General features: G+C 38.6%; 1 protein-coding gene across 2 annotated transcripts in view; it reads right to left on the bottom strand.

Moving 5' to 3' along the window:
• Positions 1 to 26,410, bottom strand: part of PDE7B (phosphodiesterase 7B) — a 190,115-nt gene that overhangs the window by 87,247 nt on the left and 76,458 nt on the right. Inside the window, exon 1 of one of the 2 annotated variants that reach the window (XM_032214810.1) lies at positions 8,490 to 8,746. The exons of the other annotated variant lie outside the window; for it this stretch is intronic. Within the exon in view, the coding sequence (XP_032070701.1) occupies positions 8,490 to 8,727 (238 nt within the window). The 5' untranslated portion in view covers positions 8,728 to 8,746. Of the gene's footprint in view, positions 1 to 8,489; positions 8,747 to 26,410 lie in introns of those variants that run through there. 2 annotated transcript variants of the gene reach the window in all.

Genomic DNA, 26,410 nt, shown 5'->3' with positions numbered 1-26,410 from the left:
TTTCGTAGAAGATTTTGATTAATTGTATCATCAGAGTCATGACTGAATACCTTATATATCAAGGACAATTGTTACTTTGTTGAAAGTGTTCTACATCTTGTAACAGCGTTCCGTGTGCCTTTGGCATTTAGTCATGCCGGCCACATGACCACAGAGATGTCTTCAGACAGTGCTGGCTCATCAACTTAGAAACGGAGATCAGCCCTGCCCCTAGAGTCAGGAATGACGACCGCATATGTGTGAGGGGAACCTTTATCTTTACCTTTACATCTTGTTTTCTAGCTATTTCTCCCTCAAAATTTTATGTATTGGCTATCTACCATTACCTTGTGCCAGTTGCCAAGTGGTTCAGATGTGTACTATTTTCCATTCTACCCTTGTAAAAACAATAAACAAAAGAAAAACATTTTTTCAGTTGCATCATTCTAGAAGCTACATGCATTTACAATGGTACCTTGATATTCAAATGCTTTGAAACTCATCAAATTTGGTACTCAACGCATTTTGACATGGAAATTTTGTCCCAGCATTCATTATGTGTTTGGTATGCAACACACAACCTAAAACTTGTCAATGCCAGCTGCCTTGTGACTCACTACACTGTGCCTTATGGGAAAATTTGTTTAGTACTCATAGTTTTTTGAACTCATCGCACCAAAACAAATTAACAATGAGTACCAAAGTACCATTGTATATGAAGAAGCAAAGGCATAATTGCAATGGCATCCTAAGACACTGACTAAAAAAAAAATTATTTGGTGAACTTCATTGTTTAGGAAGAGGAATGCAAAGCAGAGTGATATATCATCAAAATATTCTTGCTCCCTTTCCCTCCAATAGACCCTTCAGCAATCACTAAAAACACCATATACATTGCTATATATTTCTGATATCAGACGCTTTTTTACAGCTATTCCCAAATTACAGATTTCTGCAGTGACATCCATCTTTCACGCAAAACCAAAATCCTAAATTAATTTCATTAACTTTAAATACAACTTAATAAACGATATTCTCAGATCACTTAATTCATATGTATCAAGTAATGCTAACATTCTTGTGTAGTATTTTATGATTCATCAACTACATTTGATACTTTACTCAAAGTGAGCTACTTTGAAACAATTATTTTTGAAAAATATTTGTATATTAGGTTCTGTAGGTTGATTACTTGCAGATTTTTACTGTTTGGTTTTAATGACGCATGTTTTTCATGAAGTTGTACATAATATGTGCTTCTGCACACGAGAGTATGTGACAGGCTATCTAAATATAGTGGATACACTTCCCATCAATGCTGTAGTAATTTGACCTTTCCCAAACCATATAATTTCACTATAAGCAAAGCCAGATGTAAGAATATTTCTAGGGACACAGAGCCTACAGAAATATTAGTAAAAGGCTTGTGAGGTCTGGGTAATAAACGTGGTCAAGAAACATGAGGACAAAATTAGCAGTGGCTGTTCTGAACACTTTGTTACCCAACTTTCAGCAAATAACTAGGAAGTCTTTATCCTACTTCATTGGCCATACAGGCTAGGGTCTTCACGTACCGTAATGTTTTTTGGGTGGCAAGGGCTAGAATAGGCAGGGTGATGATGTGAAGAGATGAGACGAAGATCTTGTGTGCATGATTCCCATGATTGAGTGGTATTTTAGCATTTTATCTTTGTGCTTAGACTTTTTGAATTGTTTCCTGCCATAAAAATGGCAAGAAATTATGTCAACATATTCAAGAACATTGGTCAGAGGATTCTCCAAAAATACACACAAAAAGCAGAGGTGGGCTGCTGCCGGTTCAGGCGAACCGGTAATTCCAACCAGTGGTTGGGGGCGCCCATCTGTTCCAGCGCTATTGTGTCCTATATAATTGTGTTTTTGATGCCATGCGCGCGCTCACATTTTCAGTTCTGGGTAAACCGGTTGTTACATTATGTAATGCCCACCTCTGACAAAAAGGTCTGAAAGTTGCTTGCATCCTTAGAACTCTAGGTTGTTCTTCCTTGTTGTAGAACAAGCCTAAGTATGCTTAGGTCAGAAAAAAATCCCTCACTCCTCCTTGCTCAGTCATTTGAAAAAAGCTACAATTGTTTTGTGTTGCAATTTTGGAAAACATTTATGCTGTGAAGTTGTTAAAAGATATATGAGAAAAAAGGAAAACACTAAGATATACCACTTCCTGATGGCATCTGAAAAGCGATATGGCAAGTAGACATTTCTGCGTTACTATATACTGTATACTATTACATACTGTATACTGTATATAATAGCACTTTAAATGATTGTACATGTCCCTGTGTTGTGGATACAGAAGTCTAATAATTAAATCAAGAGAGGATTTAAAAATGGGCAATAATTATAGTAATCACTGAGTCTAGAACAAATACACCAGATTTAAACAAATCAATGAACAAATTTTATTTTCTGTGTTTACAAACACTGAATTTCAGCTGAAACATTGAATTCAATTTAAGATCAAATTAAAAATGAGAATTTTACTCAGTTTTCCTTTTTTGACCAGTTTTTTATTTTTTTATAGCTCAGTTTTGTCCCATTTTCATACATGCATATGTAACATTGGAAGGCTGCAAATAGAGGAAGAATGCCAGAATGTTTCAAGTGAAACATAGTTGAAGAAATATTTTCAACAATAGCAGGGCCACTGGATTAGATGACACAGTTGAACCATTTTAGATGGCTGATTTAATCAATATGTGGATTTTATTAATATGTAATAATCAGTAACAATTAATCAAGATATCTTTCCATGGATGTATTTTTATATTCTAAAATGCAGCAAAATTCTGATCAGAAGAGGTAAAATTAGTCACCTGGTGGAAGAGCCATTCTGATGTTAATATACTCAAAATTGATTCCAGTCTAGATGGTACAACAGTGATAACAATTAGCACATTTCCCTTGTATTCGTATGTGTTCCAGGTATTGCTTTAGCTCCCACAAATTATTAGGTTTACCACCTGCAATGTATTAGCCCACAATTTCTGTTGTTAAGTGAGACAGTTGTTAAGTGAGTTTTGCCCCATTTTACAACCTTTCTTCCCTCAGTTGGTAAGTGAATCACTGCAGTTGATAAGTTAGTAACCCCATTGTTAAGTGAATCTGTCTTCCTCAATGGCTTTGCTTTTCAGAAATTTCCAAAAAATTATCACATGACCTTGGGGACACAACAAAATATGAACCAGTTGCCAATTCAGTTGCTTCTGAATTTTGATCACATGATCATGGGGATGCTGTCAAGGTTGTAACTGTGAAAAACACTGTAACTTTGAATGGTTTGCCATTGAAAGTTACCACTTTGCCATTGTAACTTTGAATGGTTACTAAATGAACTGTTGTAAGTCGAGGACTATGTGTATTATTGATTAAGGGTTCATAGTTCTGGATTTAGAAAAACATGACTATACAGTCTGTTTGGATTCATACTAAGGTTGAGTCAAGCTTTGAAGGTGATTACCTCCAAAAATAAGTCTTTGTAAAAGATCCCCTTAAGTAAAGTTGGCCTGTTCCTTTGTGCTTCATTGCATTCAACTGATCCCCTTGTGTGGCAGTTCCAGTTGCTCAAATATGAACTGTCTTGTCTAGGAGTATTGTTACAGAGAAGAGAATCAATTAATCAGTGGAACAACTTGCCTCCAGAAGTTGTAAATTCTCCAACACTGGAAGTTTTTAAGAAGAGATTGGACAACCATTTGTCTGAAATGGTATCGGGTTTCCTGCCTGAGCAGGAAGTTGGACTAGAAACATCCAAGGTCCTTCCAACTCTGTTATTTCATTCTATAAACTGTCTCTTTGGCCCTAAGCATTTCATGAAAAATTTGGGAGGTGCTGAGTTTAATATAATTCAAATGATTTTTTAAAAATATTGATGTTCCCATAAGTCTTCTATTATTCTATTATTTCCTTGAAGACATATTTCTTTGACTTCAATGAGGATAGATGTATTGGCCTAAGGCAACCAACCCAAAAAACTCTTGTGGGATTTCTCTGGGCTATGAAAAAGAAAGTTATAACTTTTAGGAGGCAGATTACACAGAAAAAGTGATCTGAAAGAGTAGAGTCCCAACACAGTATAATGAAAAAAGGTATCTTAGCTGGTGACAGAAAATGAATATTGCAAGTATTGTCGAAATGAGAATTTAATGCCAAGATTTCATGTAAAACAATTAAGAAAGTTAAGATTACACTTAAGAAAGAATTTGAAAAGGAATTAATTTATATACAAGTCCAAGTGATTCTTAACCAGTCCTGATATTTGTCAATTCTAATCAGGAAATTATGATGAAGTCACATTTATTGAAAGCATCCGATAGTTCTTGAATAGTTAGAACTGTTTCTGTATTCTCTACAGTAAACATTCATTTACCATATGGACATAAAAATATCTTGAAATATCTCTGTGACCAGAGTTATTTGATGTCTTTGGAATGTATTAATATTTTTACTTTTTCCAATAACCCAATAACTTTTTTCCAATTTTTCAATAGTCCTGCTAGCATCTTAGAAAATAAAACATCACTATTTAGTAAGTAACATATTTCCTCATATTGCACCTTCTGTTCATTTGAATATACTTTTATTCCAAGAGTAAAAGAGCCATTAGAAGTCCCAGAGAGAATGGTGTTCTATTAAATTAACAGGAAGAGATGGCAATATTATTTTTCCTGCCATGGTAGTTCCCATATTTTCCAGTATCACTTGCCCACAAAATGTGGTTGATGCAGGATTACTTTATGCCTTTCTGACTGAGGTCTATTCCACAGAACATTCAACTACTAATTGCCCCACAAAACTTTAAAATCTTGTTTGGTTTTCCTTGTCCCCTCCCTACCCAAATTACGTTAGAAATCTTATACAGCTCGCTCTCCCTTTCTAACCTTCTAATTTAGTATCATTTTAATATAAATTGTTTCCAGATTGGAAATGCACATGGTATTTTTTTTTCCTTTGGAGCTTGACATTTTTCTATCCTTTATCGCCTGTCTCTGTGTTTGTGTTTGTGTATGTGTGCACGTTCACCAGTGGTGGGTTTCAAAATTCTTTAGAACCTCTTCTGTAGGTGTGGGCTGCTTTGTGGGAGTGGCTTGGTGGCCATGTGACCAGGTGGGAGTGTCTTGGCAGTCATGTGACTAGGTGGGCATGGCCAACGGGTAAAATGTGGTGAAACTCACTTAACAACGCTCTTGCTTAGCAACCAAAATGTTGGCTCAGAAACTCTGGCATTTGAAGCACGCAAGTCCTAAAGCTGTCAAGTTACAAGACCCTTGAATCCTAACCCTTTAGAAAAAAAACTCCAGGGGTGTTCAAACTTGACAGCTTTAAGACTTGTGGACTTCAACTCCCAGAATTTCTCCTCCAGTCATGTTGGCTCAGGAACTCTGGCATTGAAGCACCAAGTCTTAAAGCTGTCAAGTTACAAGACACTTGCACCCCTAACCCTTTAGAAAAAAAAACCCCAGGGGTGTTCAAACTTGACAGCTTTAAGACTTGTGGACTTCAACTCCCAGAATTCCTCCTCTCGCTCTTAATCTTGATGATGTCCGTACGGGTGGGGGGAGGGAGCTGGAACTGGTTCTAAACAGCACTGTAGATTTGTGGAACCTCTTCTATAGAAGAGGTTAGAACTGGCAGGAACCCACCCCTGACATACACAGTCACATTTCATTTCCGCCACTGCTATTCCACTCTAATATTCATGATTAATATGTAGAGATGCAAAAAAGGCAAGCCTCAGTATTGCTATTTAATAAAATATTCAAAGACCATTTCCAATAATGTATATACGGGCATATCACCTATACACATCGAAAATATGAGCATTGTTAAAGTTATTAGGGCAGGAATAAATTGAGAAGACAGCTGTGCAGAGTAAATTGTGATGCTTTTTGTCGTTCCTTTCCCTTTTCTCTTCCTATGGCCTCTGCAGTGTGAGAGCATTACTAGGTACAGTTTCAGTTCAATTCAAGCAAATTAATTCCCTGGGCAATGATGTCACTGGCTACTTATCGTAGAGTTAGAGGAAGTACTACTCTCTTCTGCACCATTGTTTTACAAGAGGCAGTCAATGGGGCCACTAGAGAGATGGGATGCTCAACTCACCCTTGGCTCCCAGCAATTCATCTCCAAAGGATGATGGAAGGGCAGGAATTAATAAAAACTCTAAAATACAGACTCAGAAAATACACTTGCCCTATTTTATGGCGGATACACTTTTCAATGAGAAACTGAGGGACAAACTCTGTCCTCTATTGGCCAATAACTGGGCATGGAGTGGTAGAAGTATCCCTACTCTCCCTATCAATTAAAAGGTTTTGATTGGCTGTCACATTTTTGGATCCACTTCTGATTCTACCTTGATATATTTGGAGGAATACAAGTATGCTCTACGTATATTGCAGTTAAATTTTTTCACATTAGGAAAGAAACAAAATGCACTCACTTTGTATTTTTGGAGATGAACCTATATAATTTCATAATTTTTGAGCCATTGTGCAATTTAAAAATTCTTACTGTATTTGTATTTTTCTGAATATTGTGGTGTGGTTTCTCCATAAGAAATAATCACATTAGGGAAAAAGCATATACTTATTAGTTGAAATAACTGATATTTACCACATTGGTCCAAATTTTTAGAATGTACATTTTAGGAAAATATATCTGAAAATAAGTTACCTTGTAAAAATATAACTATTTTGTAAAAATGTGACTATCTTGTAAAAATTGCAATAGTACAACATAAAATATGAAGAGATGAGGACAAAATAGGTTTATTTCTTTAGTTTGCCTTTATACTGATAATGTAATAATCAAGGGTTTCATGTTCTTAGTAAGGGTCAGTTAAAAAGACTGAACATTCAATATAGATTACATGTAGTGGACATCCATCATGCTTTAAAAGCAGTGCTTATGCAACTTTGATGGGGCCACGGTGGCTCAGTGGCTAAGATGCTGAGCTTGTTGATCAGAAAGGTTGGCAGTTTGGGGGCTCAAATCCCTAGCGCCGTGTAACAGAGTGAGCTCCCTTTACTTGTCCTAGCTTCTGCCAATCTAACAGTTCGAAAGCACGTAAAAAATGCAAGTAGAAAAACAGGAACCACCTTTGGTGGGAAGGTAACAGTGTTCCTTTGGTGTTTAGTCATGCCAGCCACATGACCATGGAGATGTCTTTGGACAGCCCTGGTTCTTCGGCTTTGATAGAGATGAGCACCGCCCCCTAGAGTCGGGAATGACTAACACATATGTGTGAGGGGAACCTTTACTTTTACCTATGCAACTTTGTACACAGTGCTGGTTCTTATCTAAAACCAAACTTAGCAGACTTAAATAAAAATGCCATGAACGGAATCTCAGTCAGTTATACATATAACATTAATAGAGTATGAAAATGAGTATTAGTTTGGTAAAACTTTGCTGACTCATGAAGTAAATACCTCATTAGTATTTACTAATGAAAATATAGACTAAGTCAACACTTTTGGAAATAGTCAGAATGCATTTGCCTTAATCATAAAGATTCATTTCAGTTTTCAAATATTTCTCAATCTTTCTTTTTCTTTCTGTCAGTATTAAATAGTAGCCTAAAATAAGGAAAGCACAATGTTACTAATTTGTTTTTAAACAACATTGTAAAGAAAAACAATTTAGAAAAAGCACTGTAGATATTTAGCTAGGCACTAATGCAGATATAGAAATGCCTAAATTCCCAGTGATTTACAAAAAGTGATTTTGATCCCAAAGTATTTATTTGGACACAATTCACACTCGAACGTGTACAAACAAGTAACTAAAAACTAAATATCATCTAGTAAATGTTGATTATACTGCACTAATTCCAACAGAAAGTTAAACACTTAATTTTGCTATATTGTTACTAGAGATTTTAAAAAAATGATTGCATTATATTTTCCCTTTAATCTCCCAATTACTAATTTTTGTTTGCTCATTAACTTTGTTAGTTCTGGAGCTCATTAAGATTTTGGTTGCAGGGAACAAGCTTCCAATGCTAGGAAATAATCACTAAAGCTGATTCTGTCACTTTTAGGATTTAGGACATTCGTAGCACATAATATACCATCCAAAATTTATGCCCTAATCTCTTAACATGTTAATTAACAGCACAATTTTATGCATTTTCACTGAGAAGAAGTCTTGTTACATGCATTAGGGAGCATTTTAAAGAAAGTGGCATAAAAGTTTTATGAGAACACAAAATGCTGATTCTTCATTGATGACTGCAGCTAGGAAGTTGACTTTGAATGCTGTCTTATATAATTTAAGTAAATATGGTAAGCCCACAAGAGCCTTCAATGCTCTTAGCCCCTATTAGAAAATGAATATATAGAGTTCATCTACATCACAATAAACAATCAAATATACTAGATTTTGGGGTGGGGGGATTTTGGGAGGAGGGCAATCCAAGCCTCTTATTAGAGCTATGCCAACATAATTTTGATTGCATATTTTAAACTTACCTGAAAAAACATGAGTACTCCCTCCACTTTCCGGAACTCCTCTCCTCTTCGTCTCCGCAAGCTCATTTTTGGATTTCCAAATCAGCTTTATGATTCTGAACTTCTCAGGCAAACCCCAAGATAGAATTCCCTGTTGACAGGCAGGCAGGGTCTCGGCAGAGAAGGGCATCCAATCTTTGTCAATCCCCCACTGCCTACCCTTGTCCGATACACTGAAAAACCTATTCAGCACAGGCATTCTCAAAAAGACAGATGGATTCTTCTTCAGATGAGAATGCCTTTAAATTCCAGGAGGGATAGAAGCACCGAACATCCTTGAACCAGCTGTCTCTAACAGTTTCTCTAAACTTACAGTAGTTTTGTTGCTCCTAAAGTTGAATCAACAAATTCTGCTTGAAATTTATCTTTCAAAGAGTCTCCAAGTCATGACTCTTCCAAAGCTGTTCCTTCTCAACTGCATGCAAATGTTCTCCTTTCCCCCTTTCCCTCCCTCTAAAGTTTTGAATTATCCGTGTTTGATTAAACCCAGCCTACAGCTAGTCTCAGAAGAAGAAAAATCCAAACTAGAGGAATGTTTTCTTTTGCTCCTCTTCTCTCCCCTGGCCCTGCCCTGTGTCAGCTAAGACTACCAGGCAAATGCAATTATATCTACAGGGAAACTTTTATTTACCAGCCCTGCGATAATTAGGCATAAGGATGTGAACAGCTGTTGGTTTTTGAAACCAAAAGTTTTGCCAACTTCTGCTGTGTAATTTTTCTTCTGGTGGGAGCGGGGTGTAGAGAATTTTGAGCCATCCAGCAACACCAGCTTAAATTTACTTCATTTTAGTTTGAAAAAGTCCTTACAGACATTTCCCAAAACATCTACTAACTAACTGCTCCAGTATGGGAATATTAAGACAGCTGTGTTTGAATTTCTGCGCAAAGTAGTACAATTCTAAAAGTCTCTACCCACCCCCCTGCCCCTCTTCGTAGTTGTTTGGTTTCAAATCATAGCAAATCTGAAGTGCAGAGGATTAGCTAGTTGGTAACCTCAACTGCTCTTCAGCTGGATAGGAAATAACACTGATTCACATTCCAGAGTGAACTGTGAATGAAATGAATCAGGAAAGCCACAGGATTCAGGAATGCTATAATATTCAACAGTTTTGGATTTGTTTTGGACTTAAAGTTCCATTTCTAAAAGGGATAAAAAAATTTAAAACAAGAGAAATTGTGAAAATGCCTTGGTCAGTCAGCAGGTGAAAAACCATACCTTGCAGTAAGATCTTATGGAAACACTGTAAAAAAAATTAGAACAAGAAAAAAAAAGCCTTCTGACTAGAGGTGGGTTGCTCCCGGTTTGACCCGGATCAAGGAAACTGGTAGTAGTGGTGGAGGGAGGCTCCAACCATCCGCCCAGACCAAGGGTGGGTTGCTCCTAGCATTACTGCCAGTTCGGTACATGCAAAAATTTTGGAACCCACCTCTGCCCCAGATGCTTCTGCGCATCCACAGATGCATCGTGCACACATGGGAGGGTGCCTGAACTGGTAGTAAAAATATTAGCAACCCACCACTGCTTCTCACTTACCTGAAGCAAATTCAGGTAAGGATCTCGATTCATGCAGGTTTGCCATCATTATCTTACAATGGTATCGTCCAACTTTTGGTGCATGAAAATAAAATGTTCTTTCATACCAAGCCAACTGTTCACATAAAATCTTGAAATGATTCCAACTGGAAATAAATATAGCTGAAACAACTTCTCCTACCAAGTTATAAAGAATAATATTCAACTTGTCCAGCCTGAAGCATGTGTGGACATGATTCTTGAAAGAATGAAACTCACAATATATTTCTTAATAATTGTTCCTCTTATTTAATAAAAATGACCATATAGGTGAAAATTATTCTAAATTTCTCTAATCCAGAAAGCTACTGTGAATCTATTAAAACTTAAAACTTGCTTAAAACAAAGCACGAACCTATTTCTAGTGAAAGTGCTGGTTAGATCTTACAACTGTCTGTGATTGGAGAACAGAATTATTCAAGCAACAATCTCTCTTCTAAACATGTCATTTCAAGATTGCAGTAAAGTCAATTTTGTTTATCCTGTAATATCAGAAAGGTATCTCTGGGTTGGCAGAAAGGACTTCTGGATTGCTCATTCTAGGCCTCAGGTGTCAAACTCGTAGTTCCATGTTGCCATCATGTGATATTTCACAATGTTTTTTCCGTCATGGAGCTGAGGTGGGCGTGGTCTACATGTGACGCATCTAGCCGTGGGCCGCTAGTTTGACACCCCTGTTCTAAGCTGTATAACTTTCTGGGAAGGTGATCAGATAAATGCTCTGTTGTTTATGCCTTTTCTGGGAAGAGTGAACTAATCGGTTCTTTTTTTCTTTCTTATAGTTTTACAAATAATTAAAAATGAGACTAACTTTGACTTCAGAGTTTCATGGTTTAACTTTTAGTTTCCACAAAGGCTAATATTAAACCCAGCATCATTTCTAAAAAATACACTTTAAAATAAACAGGAACTTCATTCATTGAAGAAAAAGGAAAACAGAGTGGACTTAATTTTAACATCTTTATGTTTTAAAAATTGGAACACACACACATCTATTTTACTGATGCCAAAATAATCATCAGTAACAGCATGAGGTCCAAGCACCCTTAGCATTTCTACCTGAAAAAAACAGGATGCATTATTAAGTGTTTCTTATATATTTGCTAAAGTGTTTCTTTAATAGTTTTAAATAATTAAATAGCTTTAATAGCTCCTTGAATATACTCATGTTTACCTAAACACTTAACACAGAACTGGCATAAAAGTGAAATTCTTCTTAAGTATTATACCATTGTTGCAATTATATTATTTTCCAGCAGTGGTTAGCGCCAGGATATCCTGATCCTTTGAACAAAGAGGTTTAGAAGAAAGAAAACAATTATACTGTGTAGTATTTCAGATGTGCTGATCCATTCATAAAACACATGGCTGTATTCCTGTTGTGTTCAACTTTGGTGCTAATGCCATTGCTTTTAAAATGTTTGATGTTACTCCCAGCTCTGTCCATACAGGAAATTCCAGGACAGAGGGAATCAACATCCTTGAATCTATATTACTTTGCTGTATTTATCTTGAATCAATGTCAGATTGACTTTTCTTCCAGATAAAATCCTCTTACCTTTGCTACTGCTTCAGGAGCATGCTTGCGTGCTTGCGTGCGTGCTTCGCTCACATGTGGCACTTCTGCGCATGCCCAGAGCGTCCATGATGATGTCTGGGCAGGTGAGCGGTGCCTCCCACCACTGCCACTGCCAGTTCGGGTGAATGCCACGTCTGGATGATATGATAGGTGACCTGCCCAACCTTCCCAGTACAGCTAGAGTTTAATATAGACTGTGTAAGGACACTCTGAGAACATATGAAGAAAGATTTTCCCCCTCCCCCATTTTTTTCAATATTAATGTGTTGACAATATTTCTATTATTCTCAAAGGCAGCCAACAAGCTTAAAGGATGGAAGTTGGCTGAATAACACAGAGAGAGTGAAAGTTCCAATCCCATTTTAGGCATGAAAACTGGCTGGGTGACTTTGGCCAGTCACACTTTCTCTGTCAGTTCCTCACAGGGTTGTTGTTGTTGTTATAGGAAAAATAGGAGGAGAAAGGAGTATTAGATACGTTCGCTGCCATGAGGTATTTATAAAAATAATATATTTATAATTATAAAAATAATAAATATGAAATATAAATACATACGTAAACAAGCTGATTTAGATACCATACAGTCAACAATATTGACATGATTTAAAGTTGGAGCCCACTTTAAGATAACCCAAAATCATCAAAACCTGTGATTAAAATGGTCATGTAAAAATAGATGGCAAGAAATAACAAGGATCACTCTACCATCATCATAAAATATGGTTATTTGCTCCTAAATTGATTTGAAATATCAGGGGAAATTCTGTAGAGTTGAGATGGGGCGGGAACTGAGAATTGAAAATGAGGTTTTTTAACCTGTTGCTCACAAAGATATTCTGGCCCCACCAAAGTAATGGATATTTGTGAAACCTGTTATATGAAGGGAGAAAGATTAATGGCATAAGAAGCAATTAATGATCTGTATATGGTTTTCCCCAGATGATCATGGTAAGACACATGGTTTGTAAATGGTGACAGATGAGTTGTTAATATGTTTTGAATAAGCCCACTATGTTACAGTGACTTAGTATGCACATATCACTAAAACATAAGCCATTAATTATAAACTGTCATGCATTATGCCAAAGCCACATAAAATTTTCTTTTTTAGAAATTGCTAATTTTCAAATGTTCAGTATAGATAGTTCTCTTTACAAGAAAGAAAGACTCAGTTTTATCACAAGGAAATGCCAAGCTCATAAATGTTTTATATCAGCATACATCAAAGCATATATAATCTCAGTGAGTTGAAGTGACAGATATAATCTCAGTGAATTGAAATGGCAAAAAAGGTTCAATAATGCTTTGTTCCCCATTTTTTAATCACTTTGGACTGATACATTAAAAAAATATTTTACAGACTATAACTAAGCACCACTCATAGTCTACTATAACAGTTAATTCTATTAAAGATGTTGGCTCCCCTATGGCAGACATAAAAGCCTACCAGGGGTGCCTGTGGGACCAAAAAGATCAAAATAGCAGCTGTGGTCACATGATCAAACCTCTGCCCCTTTGTTATATACACTATACACAAAAAGATCAGGACTTCAATAGCATGACTGTGGCCACTATCTTGACTTTTTTGACTCCCAGCACTAAGCATCTATGAAGTCTAGTTTCTTCTGGATTTATTGGAGTTATAGCTCCCAGAATATCCCGGTAGTAATCAAGATGGTTGGAACTTCTTGGACTTGAATCCCAACACACCAAGTTTACAAAATAATGGTCATATCAATATAGATCTTAGTCAGAACTGCTCCCTGCAGTGATCTTGTATTGCTGCTGCTGTACTTTCCCTCAGTTGATATAACTGCTTCAGCATAATTGTATTTGAGAACCATAATAAATTGTAAAAATACAAACATCCTGTCTTTCAGTGTGAATATTTGACCCTTTCAAAAAAATTAATTTCTTTCTTTTTCCATACAACATTAAGAACTTGGAATGAATCAGAAGGATCTTTGATGCCAGTGAAACTCTAAGAATAACACAAACAACCCAACCACCATTTTATTTTTATTTAAGAGTTGTGAATAGGGTGAGAACTATTTCCTATAGAACAACTGCTGAAGAAAGAATTTTATAGTAGCTCATGTTTTTAACAAATTAACAGAGTTGGAAGGGACCTTATAGGTAATCTATTCCAACCCCCTGCTCAAGCAGGCAACCCTACACCATTTCTGACAAATGGCAGTCCAATCTCGTCTTGAAAGTCTCAAGTGATGAAGCTCCCACAACTTCCGAGGGCAAGCTGTTTCATTGGTTGGTTGTTCTCACTGTCAGAAAGTTCCTCCTTATTTCTAGGTTGAATCTCTCCTTGGTCAGTTTCCATCCATTATTCCTTGTCTGGGCTTCAGGTGCTTTGGAAAATAGCTTGACCCCGTTCTCTCTGTGGCAACCCCTCAAATATTGGAACACTGCTATCATGTCTCTCCTGGTCCTTCTCTTTACTAGACTAGCCATGCCCAGTTCATGTAACCGTTCTTCATATGTTTTAGTCTCCAGTTCCCTAATCTTCTGGTTGCTTTCCTCTGCACTTTTTCTAGTCTCAACATCTTTTTATAGTGTGGTGATCAAAACTGGATGCAGTACTCTTGGTGTGGTCTTACTAGGGCTTTATAGAGTGGTATTATACCTCACTTGATCTTGAGTTACAAATTTATAAAATTGTTTTACAAATTTAATGAATTTACATGTCTGCATATTCATTTTTAACCCATCTAAGAAGCTAACAACAATAGACATCACAATATGTCATCTACATTATCTGGTTAGACTATTGCCAGGGTTATCATTAATCTGCTCCACCAATCTGATCCACTAATTTTAATTATACTTTCTATTTTCTCATTGATTCTCATTGTAAGAATGGCACAGGTTTATTCTCTTGGCTTGTAGCAGTGTTGTTCTGCAGCATTCATCATCAGTCTACTCATCAACATTTCCAACAATTAGTCAGGAGACACAAAAAACAATAAAAGTTCTTTCAATTCATTTCACTAATTGTTTTGATTCTGTTGTCAGAATCTATGTTTTAGCAATATGTTCCTTCCTCAATGTCTACCACTTAAATTATATCAAAACCTCTAATTCACATTCTCCATCAAAGGCTCCAGTAGCTGTGACCTCAGGGGTGGGTTTCAAAATTTATTCGAACCTACTCGGTGGGCATGGCCTCCTTTGTGGGTGTGGCTTGCCACCAATGTGACCGGATGGGAGTGGCTTGCTAATGCCGCCGCCGCTGCCACCGCTAACACCACCCCCCGCCTTCGGCCGCATAGTGCACGCGAGCCTGCGGCTTTTGCAAGGAAAGGCCTGGAGGCCTTCCCTCGCGAAAGCTAGGCCACCGCCCCCCACTTCAGCCGCTACCGCCACTACCATCGCCGCCGCTAACGCTGCCCCCCCACCCGCCTTCGGCCGCGTAGTGCATGCGAGCCCGCGGCTTTTGCAAGGGAAGGCCTGGAGGCCTTCCCTCGTGAAAGCTAGGCCGCCACCCCCCCACTTCAGCCGCTACCGCTGCTACCGCCGCCGCCACTACCACCGCCGCTAACTACGACGACGCTAATGCCGCCGCTAACGCTGCCCCCCCACCCAGCTTCGGCCGTGTAGTGCATGCGACCCCGCAGCTTTCGTGAGCGAAGGCCTGGAGGCCTTCCCTCAGGAAAGCTGGGCCACCGCCACCCATCCGAAGCCTCCCGAGTCCCGCTGCTGGGGCTTTGTTGCTTACCTGGGGGGAAGCAGCAAGCGAAGGCCGAAGGGAATTTTCAAATGGAGGTCAAGCATGAAAAAAGCTTCGCTTCGCTTCCAGCCTGCTCACTGATTGGCTGGACTACAGCCAATCAGTGAGCGGCAGGCTGGGCTTAGTGCGGACGGGCGGGGGAGCGAGGGAGCAAGCTGCGGATGGGCGGGGGAATGAGCAAGTGAGCTGCGACATGCCGGCAAAAGGGCGCTTTGCAGCGACAGGGGCCAGGACCAGTACCGGCTTTCCCGGAAGTTAATTACTTCCGGGTTCACCGACGAACCGGTTCGTGCAAACCGGTGCGAACCGGGAGGAACCCACCCCTGTGTGACCTACATTAATAAGTTGGAAAAGGAGTTGAATAGTGCTTATATTTTAGTTCCTAACACTGTTCTTGTGCCAGTTAAATGCTGGGAAGGTCCAGGGTCCATCTAGTAAGGCCAAAGAAAAAGGAAACAAGGTAGTATAAAACTAATAAACAAAGATGATTAGGGGACTGGAGGCTAAAACATATGAGGTTTGGGCATGCCTACTCTAGTGAAGAGAGGGACCAGAGGTAACATGATAGCAGTGTTCCAATATTTGAGGGGGCTGTCATAGAGAGGAGGGGATCAATCTATTTTCCAAAACCCCTGAAGGCCAAACAAGGAATAATGGATGGAAACTGATCAAGGAGAGATTCAATCTAGGAATAAGGATAAATTTTCTGACAGTGAGAACAATCAACTAATGGAACATCATGCCTTCAAAAGCTGTGGGAGTTTCATCACTGGAAGCTTTTAAGAAGTGACTGGACAGCCATCTGTCAGAAATGGTGTAGGGTCTCCTGCTTGAGCAGGGGTTTGGCTAGATGACCTACAAGTCCCTTCCAATTCTGTTATAATACACTGAAACTATATTGAGAAAATGGATATAATATTCTTAACCATTTGTTTAATTTCTGTTAGCTATAATAGTTTCTTTCCTACTGTTAAATGGGTTTTTTCACTATGAAAACACTAAATAGCACCTAATATTTTTCAATTTTGTCATTGCATTCAATTCAATTGCAGAATTAAATAGTAAATGCCCTTTGGACAAAATCAAGTAATGACAGTCCTTAAGCAAAGGATCATCGATAGAGAAGATGGAAGGAAATTATTGAGGAACACATAATGATATGAATCAAATTTAATTTTTGTTCTGGCTCCACCTTCTCTTTGGTTCAGCTACTTTTGGGAGTGCAGCCTTTGGCTCAAAAGCCAAGTACAATCCCTGATTTGAAAAATTTAGTCCACTCATGAAGGAAAATAAATAGACTATATTTATCTTTTAGAGTTATGCATTTAATGTTAATATGCCTACATTTTTACACCTGAATACAGCAAAGAGAGAAATATGAGCTGAATATGCATTTGAGATACCATTTTGGGCCAAAGAAGCAAACATAATGAGAGTAAATGTAAACTGAAAGAAATACTCTTAACCATTTAATGTAGGATGATAAATATATTGCCTCAAGTATTTGGCACATTGCATGAACTCTGGTTTATCTTTTTTTTCCCTAAAAAGCATTTTGCAGCAAGAGTAAATGGGGCATGAATATTGTAATAGCCAACGGAAAACTCTGAGGTATTTGTGTGTTCATTTGTTAGGAAATGAAATGAGATGTTCCTTTGATAGGGTATCTACATTCTCTCTTTAGAAACAGAATAAAGCAATGCAAATGCCATTCCTGCAATCAAAAACTTTGTAGAAAATCACAAGACTGTAGATGATGCTTTCAAATATTCTAGAAACTGTCAATGAATACACTTTCTTATGCTTTTGCTCTTTGGTCACTAGAATTGTTGATGGATCAAATAAAATCACTTCCCTTTGTCCTCAACAATGTTAACCCAAAGAGGAACTTGAAAGGTGATTTGATGCTCCTGACTAGCTTATGTAGTTTGTTCTCATCATATTTTATATCCAAATACCAAACTTGGCTGTTTTTGATTCATAATTATCAATAGTACTGTTTACTGTTTATTAAATTTATAGGCCGCCCAATCCCGGAGGACTCCGGGCAGCTTACAGAAACAAAAATTAAGAAAGATTAAAAACAGATAAAACACAACAAATTTAAAAAGACACAACATGCACCCAATCTAAGCGGGGCTGGTCCTCAATCCAGAAGTCAACAGCCCCAGGCCTGCCGGAATAGCCAGGTTTTAATAGCTTTTCGGAAGGCCATGAGAGTGGGTAGGGTCCGGATCTATGGGGGTAGCTCATTCCATAGGGCCGGAGCGGCAACAGAGAAGGCCCTACTCCGAGGCGTCGCCAGCCGGCATTGTCCAGCTGATGGCACCTGGAGAAGGCCCATCCTGTGCAATCTTATTGGTCTTAGGGAGGTGTGCGGCAGAAGACGGTCTCGTAGATATCCGGGTCCTAGGCCATGTAGGGCTTTAAAGGTGATAACCAGCACCTTGAATCGTGCTCGGAGACCAATAGGAAGCCAGTGCAGCTCGTGGAGGATAGGTGTAGTGTGGGTGTACCTAGGTCTACCCAGTATCGCTCGCACGGCTGCATTCTAATTGTAGTCTCCAAACACTTTTCAGGGGCAGCCCCATGTAGAGTGCATTACAGTAATCCAGTCTTGAGGTGACGAGGGCGTGAGTGACTATTTGCAGTGCCTCCCGGTCCAAATAGGGCCGCAACTGGTGCACCAGGCGAACCTGGGCAAAGGCCTCCCTGGTCACAGCTGACAGATGATGTTCCAACATCAGCTGCAGATCCAGGAGGACCCCCAAGTTGCGGACCCTCTCTGAGGGGAGCAAATTTTCTCCTCCCAGGCTTAGGGACGGACTAGCTGGGCTGTCCTTAGGAGGCAACATACACAGCCACTCGGCCTTGTCAGGATTGAGTGCAAGCTTGTTCGCTCCCATCCAGACCCTAACAGCTTCCAGGCACTGGCACATCACTTCCACCGCTACGCTGAGTTGGCATGGGGCAGACAAATACAGCTGTGTATCGTCCGCATACTGGTGGTATTTGATCCCGTGCCGGGAAATGATCTCACCCAGTGGCTTCATGTAGATATTAAATAGGAGGGGAGACAGGACCGACCCCTGTGGCACCCCATAATTAAGGGGCCTAGGAGTCGACCTCTGCCCTCCAACCAACACCGACTGCAACCTGTCGGAGAGGTAAGAGGAGAAGCACCGTAAAACGGTGCCTCCCACTCCCACCTCTTCCAGCCGTCGCAGAAGGATACCATGGTTGATGGTATCGAAGACCGCTGAGAGGTCAAGGAGCACTAGGATAGAGGAATGTCTTCTATCCCTGACCCGCCAGAGATCATCGGTCAGTGCGACTAAAGCAGTTTCGGTGCAGTAACCAGGCCTGAAACCAGACTGAAAAGGGTCTAGATAATCTGCTTCATCCAAGGTCCGTCGGAGTTGGAGGGCCACTACCTTCTCAACAACCTTCCCTAAAAAAGGGAGGTTGGAGACTGGACGATAGTTTTTAAGAATAGCTGGATCCAGAGAAGGCTTCTTGAGGAGGGGTCTCACCACCGCCTCCTTCAGAGGTTGTGGAAAAGAACCGTCCCGCAATAATAAATTTTTTTGTTTCTAAATTATCACTTATCAGAAGTCTTTTTTAAATGCATCCCTGTGATTCTACAGTATTACATTTCCCAAAGTTTCATATTAGCAAAATATATGGGCATTATAGTCTGCATAGCTTAGAAAAATGATTTCGCACAGCAACCTTTCCTATTTCCTGGTTGTTTGCTTGCATAACTAGAGATAAGAAAATTCCACATGAAACATATCAATGATCACAGCATAGCTTTTAAAATTTAGATATATTCACAGCTATTAACCAAATTGGCCAATGGAACTAAAAGTCAGCGGAAACACAGGAGACAGTGGGAACAAAGAGTAGGAAACAACTATTTCCATTATTTCCTGCTTGTGAATCCCACAGGCAGGGTTACACCTAGCTATTTTGCTGCCTAAGGTGAAGAACAAATCAGTGGCTTATACTGCTCTACAAAAATTAAAGTGAATTGCTCACCACTACATCTACAGCTCACAACATCTGTCGCCTGAGGTGCTCAGCTCATCCTGCCTAAAAAAAAGTGCAAGTTTCTGCACTGAAGTGAATAAATTTAAAGAAATCAAAGAAAAAGCTTCTTCCCTGATGCAAATTCCCTCCTGCAGTATATTTGCACTGTCATGTATAAGTTTCTCCTTTGAGAATATCCACCTCTTCATTGGAAAAACTTTCCAAGTAATTTTTTAAAAATGCAAATAATACAAACATAGTAAATACAAAAAAAGAAAGAAAAAAGGAAAAGGAAAAATAAACAAACATTACAGTGCACCCCATCCCCCAGAGACCTTTCTCCCCCCTCTTATATTCTTCATCTATAACAACTAAAAGATATACAATATATACCAATTGTGCCCTTATCCCCTTCAAAACAACATATATTGTTGGGTAGGTTTATTCCCTTTGCCTTCCACCAACACCGATTTTATAAAATCTTCCCATATTTCATTGTAATTGTTTGCTTTGATCATCCCTTTTTTAAATTAAATTTCTGTTGTTAATTTATCATTTATTGCCACACTCTAAATTTCATTATACTACTCATTTCTTTGAATATCCCAATTTCGTTCCCAATATTTAGCTATCACTAATCTAGCTGCAATTATCAAATGTACAATCAATTCCTTTTTTGTTTCATTTATATCCAGTTTTACCAAGTCTTGACATGGAAGTTTGTCTTCACTCAGGCTGTTCTGGAAAATAGACTGGTTGTTATACTAGAATGAAAATTAACCCTCTCTAATCAGGTCTAGTAGAAAATTAAGTTTCCAGTTATCATGGAATCAGTTTCATGGGGCAATAAAGCAGGAATTCTGAACAACTGCAGTCTGGGAACATCTTACCTGATGGCTGCCAGATAAAAAGGGGAAGGGGAAGAAGAATTTTTGCAGAGCAGGTAAGAATATCGAGTACAAGTGGTCCTCTTCTTACAACAGTTCTTACAGCAGAAAAAAAAGTGACATGATTGTTTTTCCCACTTACGATCATTGCAGCATCCCCATGTTCACGCAATCAAAATTCAGGTGCTTGGAAACTAACACCTTTTTGTGAAGGTTGCAGTGTCCTGGGTCACATGATCACTTCTGTGACTTTCTGACAAGTCAATGGAGAAGCCAGATTCACTTAACAACTATCTTACTAACTTACTAACAATTTCAGTGATTCACTTAACTGTGACAAGAAAGTCATAAATGGGTCAAAACTCATTTAACAAATGTTTCACTTAACAACAGAAACACTGGGCTCAATTGTGGTTGTAAGTCTAGGATTACCTGTACTGTATGCACCAGTGGTGGGATGCTGTCGGTTTAACAACCGGTTCGGTGAGTGTGCGTTTTGCGTGCATGCATGCCTAAAGCGCTTGTGCTGAAAATGGAGCATTTAGAAACTCAGCTGTTACCTTCCAAGTCAGCAACGGTAAGTAGAACAGTGAGGGGGGGTGGGTGAAATTAGCTGATTGAGATGAGCTAGAAAGCAGGAAATAAAAGATAGGAAAGGGCCAGGGCAGGTGGGCAAGGTCAACGGATCATCGGGGCTACTGGTTCGCGCGAACCGTCTTAATGCCACCTCTGGTATATACATTACAACGCTTAGGATTTTGTTTTTTTCCCTTTCTTCAGGGGAAAAGATCATTGGCAACTAGCCAAGCCTCTTTCTTTTCTTTCTGCTTCAGGTTCAACCAATTTCCTTCTCCACTTGAATCATAAGCATTAATTTTTTTTTACAAGTTATTGGATTATTTCTCCTACCCTCACCCTTTTTGTAATCCTCATCTGATTCTGCGAAAGATCATAAGCGCATTTACTCAAAGAAATTGAATATTTCTTGCCTTGGCAGATTTTTCAAGAGGAGGAGGAAGCAATATTTTGATAAAATAGATAAGCTGCCCAGAGTTCCATTGTAGGGGAGATGAGCGGCATAGAAATTTTATAAATAAATAAAAACACAAACAGAAAAAATCAAGCTAATCACACACTCCTATAAAATTCCATGAATAAAGCAGGGTGATTGCATAATAAATGCCAAACCTGGATTCCCTGGTACAGGTAGCCCTCAACTGATGACCACAATTGGGTCAAATTCCTGTTGCTAAGCAAGACAATTGGTGTGACTCATGCCCCACCATACAACCTTTCTTGCCACAGTTGTTAAGTGAATCACTACAGTTATTCAGTTACTAACATGGTTGTTAAATGAATTTGACAGTTAGAATAATGAAATAGTGGAACAATTTGCCTCCAGAAGTTGTAAATTCTTCAACACTGGAAGCTTTTAAAAAGAGATTGTACAACCATTTGTCTGAAATGGTATAGGATTTCCTGCCTGAGCAGGGGATTGGACTAGAAGACCACCAAGGTCTCCTCCAACTCTTCTATTCTATTCTATTCTATTCTATTCTATTCTATTCTATTCTATTCTATTCTTTGCTAAGATTGGGAAACACTGGTTTACCCACCTCAATAATTTGTTTGTTGGATCACTCAGCCTTAACTTTGGGAAATATTCACAAGTGGAAACTTTTTGCAATCATTTATTTCAGTAGCATCATAAACTTCCTGCCTAGCAATAACTTTCTTCATTTGTATGTATCATTAGTCCCTCGTATCATTCCATTTATAACTAAACCCATCTTCTTTGGTTTATTAGTGCGCATTTGGAATCAGTTATGATAGCTAAAATGACAGTTCTTACCAGAGTTTATATTACCATTGCGCTACAAAGATACTTGACTGAGGAAAAATAGAAACCTTCCAATAACTACTTTTGTCTAAATGTTTCCAAGAATATAATTGTACAGTTTTTTTCCCGTAACAGTCATTCCACAGACTTCAAAGGCCTTTATTTTGTTTTTCTACAAATGACAGCAAATAAGATTACACAACTAGATGTATGTTTCTACAAATCCTGTTTCCCTTTAAAATTATGACAATATGTTAACAATTAAAACCAGTTTTTTTCTGGCTCCTAAATATTTCATTTCAGGAGCAGGTCAAATCTAAAGAAGATTTGCAGAAACATTGATTGTGTCCAGTGCATAGTGTAATTTTTCCAAAATGTGTTGCAATTGAATTGTACCGTATATATCCCCAAAGAGGATGACCCTGAAGTCAAATCACCCAACCTAGTAGACATAAAAATACAGACATAAATATTGTACAGTATTAACTGAGAATTGTCAATTCCAACTGAAACTAATTCTTAAGATTCTCCCCCCAAAATGGCCATATATGTCAATGTGCATGGAAATGTTTATGGATATTTGCCATTCTGCATATATTTCAGCTTACCAGACCTGGGCTGTCAAGGTCCATCTACTTGGACATTTGCAACCCAGAACTGAAAGCCTTACAATTTCAACCATTCTCTCTCACAATCAGAAATCACCTTTACTTTCAAAAGGCATTCTGTAAACACACATCATTCCTTTCTTTCTTCTATCAGAAGCCATACAAAAAAGAGGAGAAAAACAAGATGGAGGTGCTAAGAATAAAAGCAGAGTTTCTCAACCTGGGCACCTTGAAGATGAATGGACTTCAACTCCCAGAATTCTCCAGCCAACATGCATGCTGGCTGGGTAATTCTGGTAGTTGAACTCCACATATCTTCAAGCTTAAGAAACACTGAGTAAGATGTAAGAGAAAGTGATATCTGTGCTGAGAAGAGGAAGAAAGAGAAAGGTAGAAAGCTAAATGGATGGCCTGGAACTGAAGGGAAGAAGCAATGGGGGAGGAACAGAAACAGAAGAAGGAAGCACTGTTGAAGAGTCCTCGAAAGAAGGTTAAAGCATCAATCAGTTAGCCACACCCAAGGAATGACTAAATCCATAGGCAAAGCTTCAAAGACATCCAGCAGGGATGTCTGCAACCATTCCTCCAGGCGTTTCATAGCTTCAATATTCTCAGGAACTAATGCCTGGGAGCCCTCCCTCCAGCTCACAAGTAATGATAGATGAAGTGAGGTGGGGGACTCCTCATTTTGTGAAGAATTTAGAATTTTCAAAGAATTACGTGTCTTCTTCCCCCCCCCCCAAAGAAATTTAGAGAACAAAATACTTCTGGAGCAGGAAAGTTTGATTGCTGTTCCAATCTTCTCTTCATTATCAAGAGAACATCAGAAGGAGGCTGAGTGAAGAGGGAGGCTAAGTTCCTGAAGGACAATTTTGGGGAAATTTTCCAAAAGAACTTATCACTTCATGTTAAATGAGGACAATCCAAACCGAAAGCTGCTTTATATTCTTCATGAATGTTGAGTGAGAGTGAAAATAAGAGTGAGTGAACGATGTGAGTGATAAATGTCACTATTCATTAATGGCTCTGCTTTTGTCAACTGTGCAATTTTTGATTAAATTCCCTCTCTGATGACATGTCTTCCTAAGAAGAAAAAAGGTTACCTCCCTCACCCTCCAACCAGGGAGCAAAATTTGCCTCAATATGTTACACAAGATACATAATGTGGATGCGAAGAATGGCCACTGAATTTTTCTTCAGTGTTTTTATTCATCACTGGGGTATCCCCAGAAAGAGGGTAGCAGGGATACTGTGAACAAAGCTCTACCTGGTTTTTTTTATGTGGCATTGCTCATAAAAAGCAAGTGGAGCTTCAGTTATATCATTGTGGCCTCCATTTTTTTTGACCACAACATTGTTGCTCGTTCTGAGACAGTCAGATCTGGTCTTCTGCTACCATCCTGTGATTGACCCACTTTAACACCAGGAAAGAGATTGCTTAAAATCATTCTATTCTTATTCTATTCTATTGTGTTCCAGAGCAGCCTGCCACTTGCTTACGAAGCATGAGCCGCAACTAACAAGCTTCCTGCTTTGACCTTAATAAGTTAATAGTTATCGACTTTCACATCCCTGGTGGCCTGTACCTCACCGTCAAATGGCTTAATGAAGCAACAGCTTGTGCTACCAAGAAACATTTCTTGTGGATTCCTGTTGTCTGCCTACAAGTGCTTTTCCTCTTAATTGTAGAGCTAAATAAACTGAACATTCAATTTCCTTGTAATTAATCTTCCCTGGACTGGGGGTGAGCATTTCAAGGTATGGCAGGAGGAATTGGAGGAGTGAGATTTGCCCCATAGAGGCAACCCCTTTTGTGGGCAGATGCCATGGCATTTCCTCCTAAAAGCTATTGCAAATAATCTGGAGGAATGTATCCTATGCTGTTAAGTATTGGATTTTAATATTAAACTTTTATTAATTGTAATTATCTGCGTGTCTTCCATTGTGTTCACCTTTTTAGATATCTAATCCATAAATGCTGGATTAGGTGAGAACAATCACCCCACACACACACATCTGGATTTTGTTATATAAAGTACTATCTCTGTTGGGCAATTCCCTTTTCTTGCTACCTATCTGTTTTTCAAAAATCAGTTAATTCAATTAAATGTGGCTTTAAATCCATAAAGGACTCATTTGTTTTGTTGCTACACTCAATCATTTCTGGTTTAGAAGTTCAAATTTTTTGTTTCCTTTTGTCTGTCTTCCTTTCTGTCACTCAGGTAACAGAACTAGGTGGAATGTAAGGAAGATACAGGATGGCCTAGTCATTTTGTTAACAATTAAGAAAAAGAAATGAACTTTTATGGGAAAAAAACTTAACATTTCTCAGTGAATGAGATAGTGTGTATATGGCATGGCTTAACAGGCTAGCTTTGAATTGTTCAATATGGTAACATCAGGTGAGCAAGGAAAAACTCTTGCAGGTAAATGTGTAATGTACACATTAAACAATAAACTGAGCTACAGGTACAATATGTAAATAGTAGTAGCTGAAAGAAAGACTGCATAATCGCAGAACTCTGTGATGAGACTAATACACAATGTCTTTGTTTTCATCTGTGATGTCCTACAGGGTATAGTAATAGATTCTGCATTAATTTATAACACATGAGGGAACAGCTCATGCCCATCTCTATAATAGATATCATTGTCAGGTTATCCAAGGTAGTCAGGCTAGATTAGCTGACACAATGCAGAATGTCTGTTTATTCAGGGTTTAACAACTGTAATTAATTGGCATCAATTTAAGAAAGAGCAACAGCTCTGCCATTTCATTCTAGTGGGGAAAAAAGTTTCCACTGATTCTGAATTCATTTATCCAATGTTCTTTGACAGAAGACTACTTTTTTGATCGTAGACTACTACCATTATTCCTTCCTGGCATCATCTGGCAACAAAGGTAAGATGAGGACCTAAAGCAGGGGTGTCATCCTGTTGCATCACATGACATTTTGCAACATTTCCCCCATTGGTGGAGGTGGAGTGGGCATGGCCTGCATGTGACACATTCAGCCTATGGGCCGCCAGTTTGACATTCCTGACCTAAAGTATAAAGGAGAACCAAACAACAACAGAAAGAGCTAATAAGAATCCCATGATTCAAGGTTTTAATAAGTATGAGAGATATACAAATAAAACATTCTATTTATTATCACTAGTGAAAGAAATGAACAGACAAGAGGCCATTATACCAAGGAATTGCAGGATCTGCTGTATGATATTATTTACCATTTCTTCTAGATTTAATATCTAAATTTATAAGTCTTGGAAAAGTTACTATCAGACTTCTGGGGTTCCCTTAAACCCACTTTTATTGTTTATCCTGCCAGGGGCCAGCAAAACTATGGCTGATAAGACTGTGATAACACTGCAGTGGATGGGGCCAAAACAGCAAACCTAAATTTTGCTGACAGTGCCCATGGGTCTGAATATTTTGATTCCAGCCACTTCAAAGATCTGCAAATGAGCAGCTGGATACAAAAAAGCTCACCGTCCAAGATTATAAATGGTAGTGTTCCAGAAAATATAAACAAAATAAAAAAGAAATGAAAATGTGAATGTTCAAATACATGATCAGACAAAAAATAAAAAACCGGAATGCTACTTAATCTTGAAAAC

This window comes from Thamnophis elegans, chromosome 4 (genome assembly GCF_009769535.1).
Source record: "Thamnophis elegans isolate rThaEle1 chromosome 4, rThaEle1.pri, whole genome shotgun sequence".
NCBI lineage: Eukaryota > Metazoa > Chordata > Lepidosauria > Squamata > Colubridae > Thamnophis > Thamnophis elegans.
Note: the sequence above shows the minus strand (reverse complement) of the source record. Positions and strands in the feature narration are given on the sequence as shown.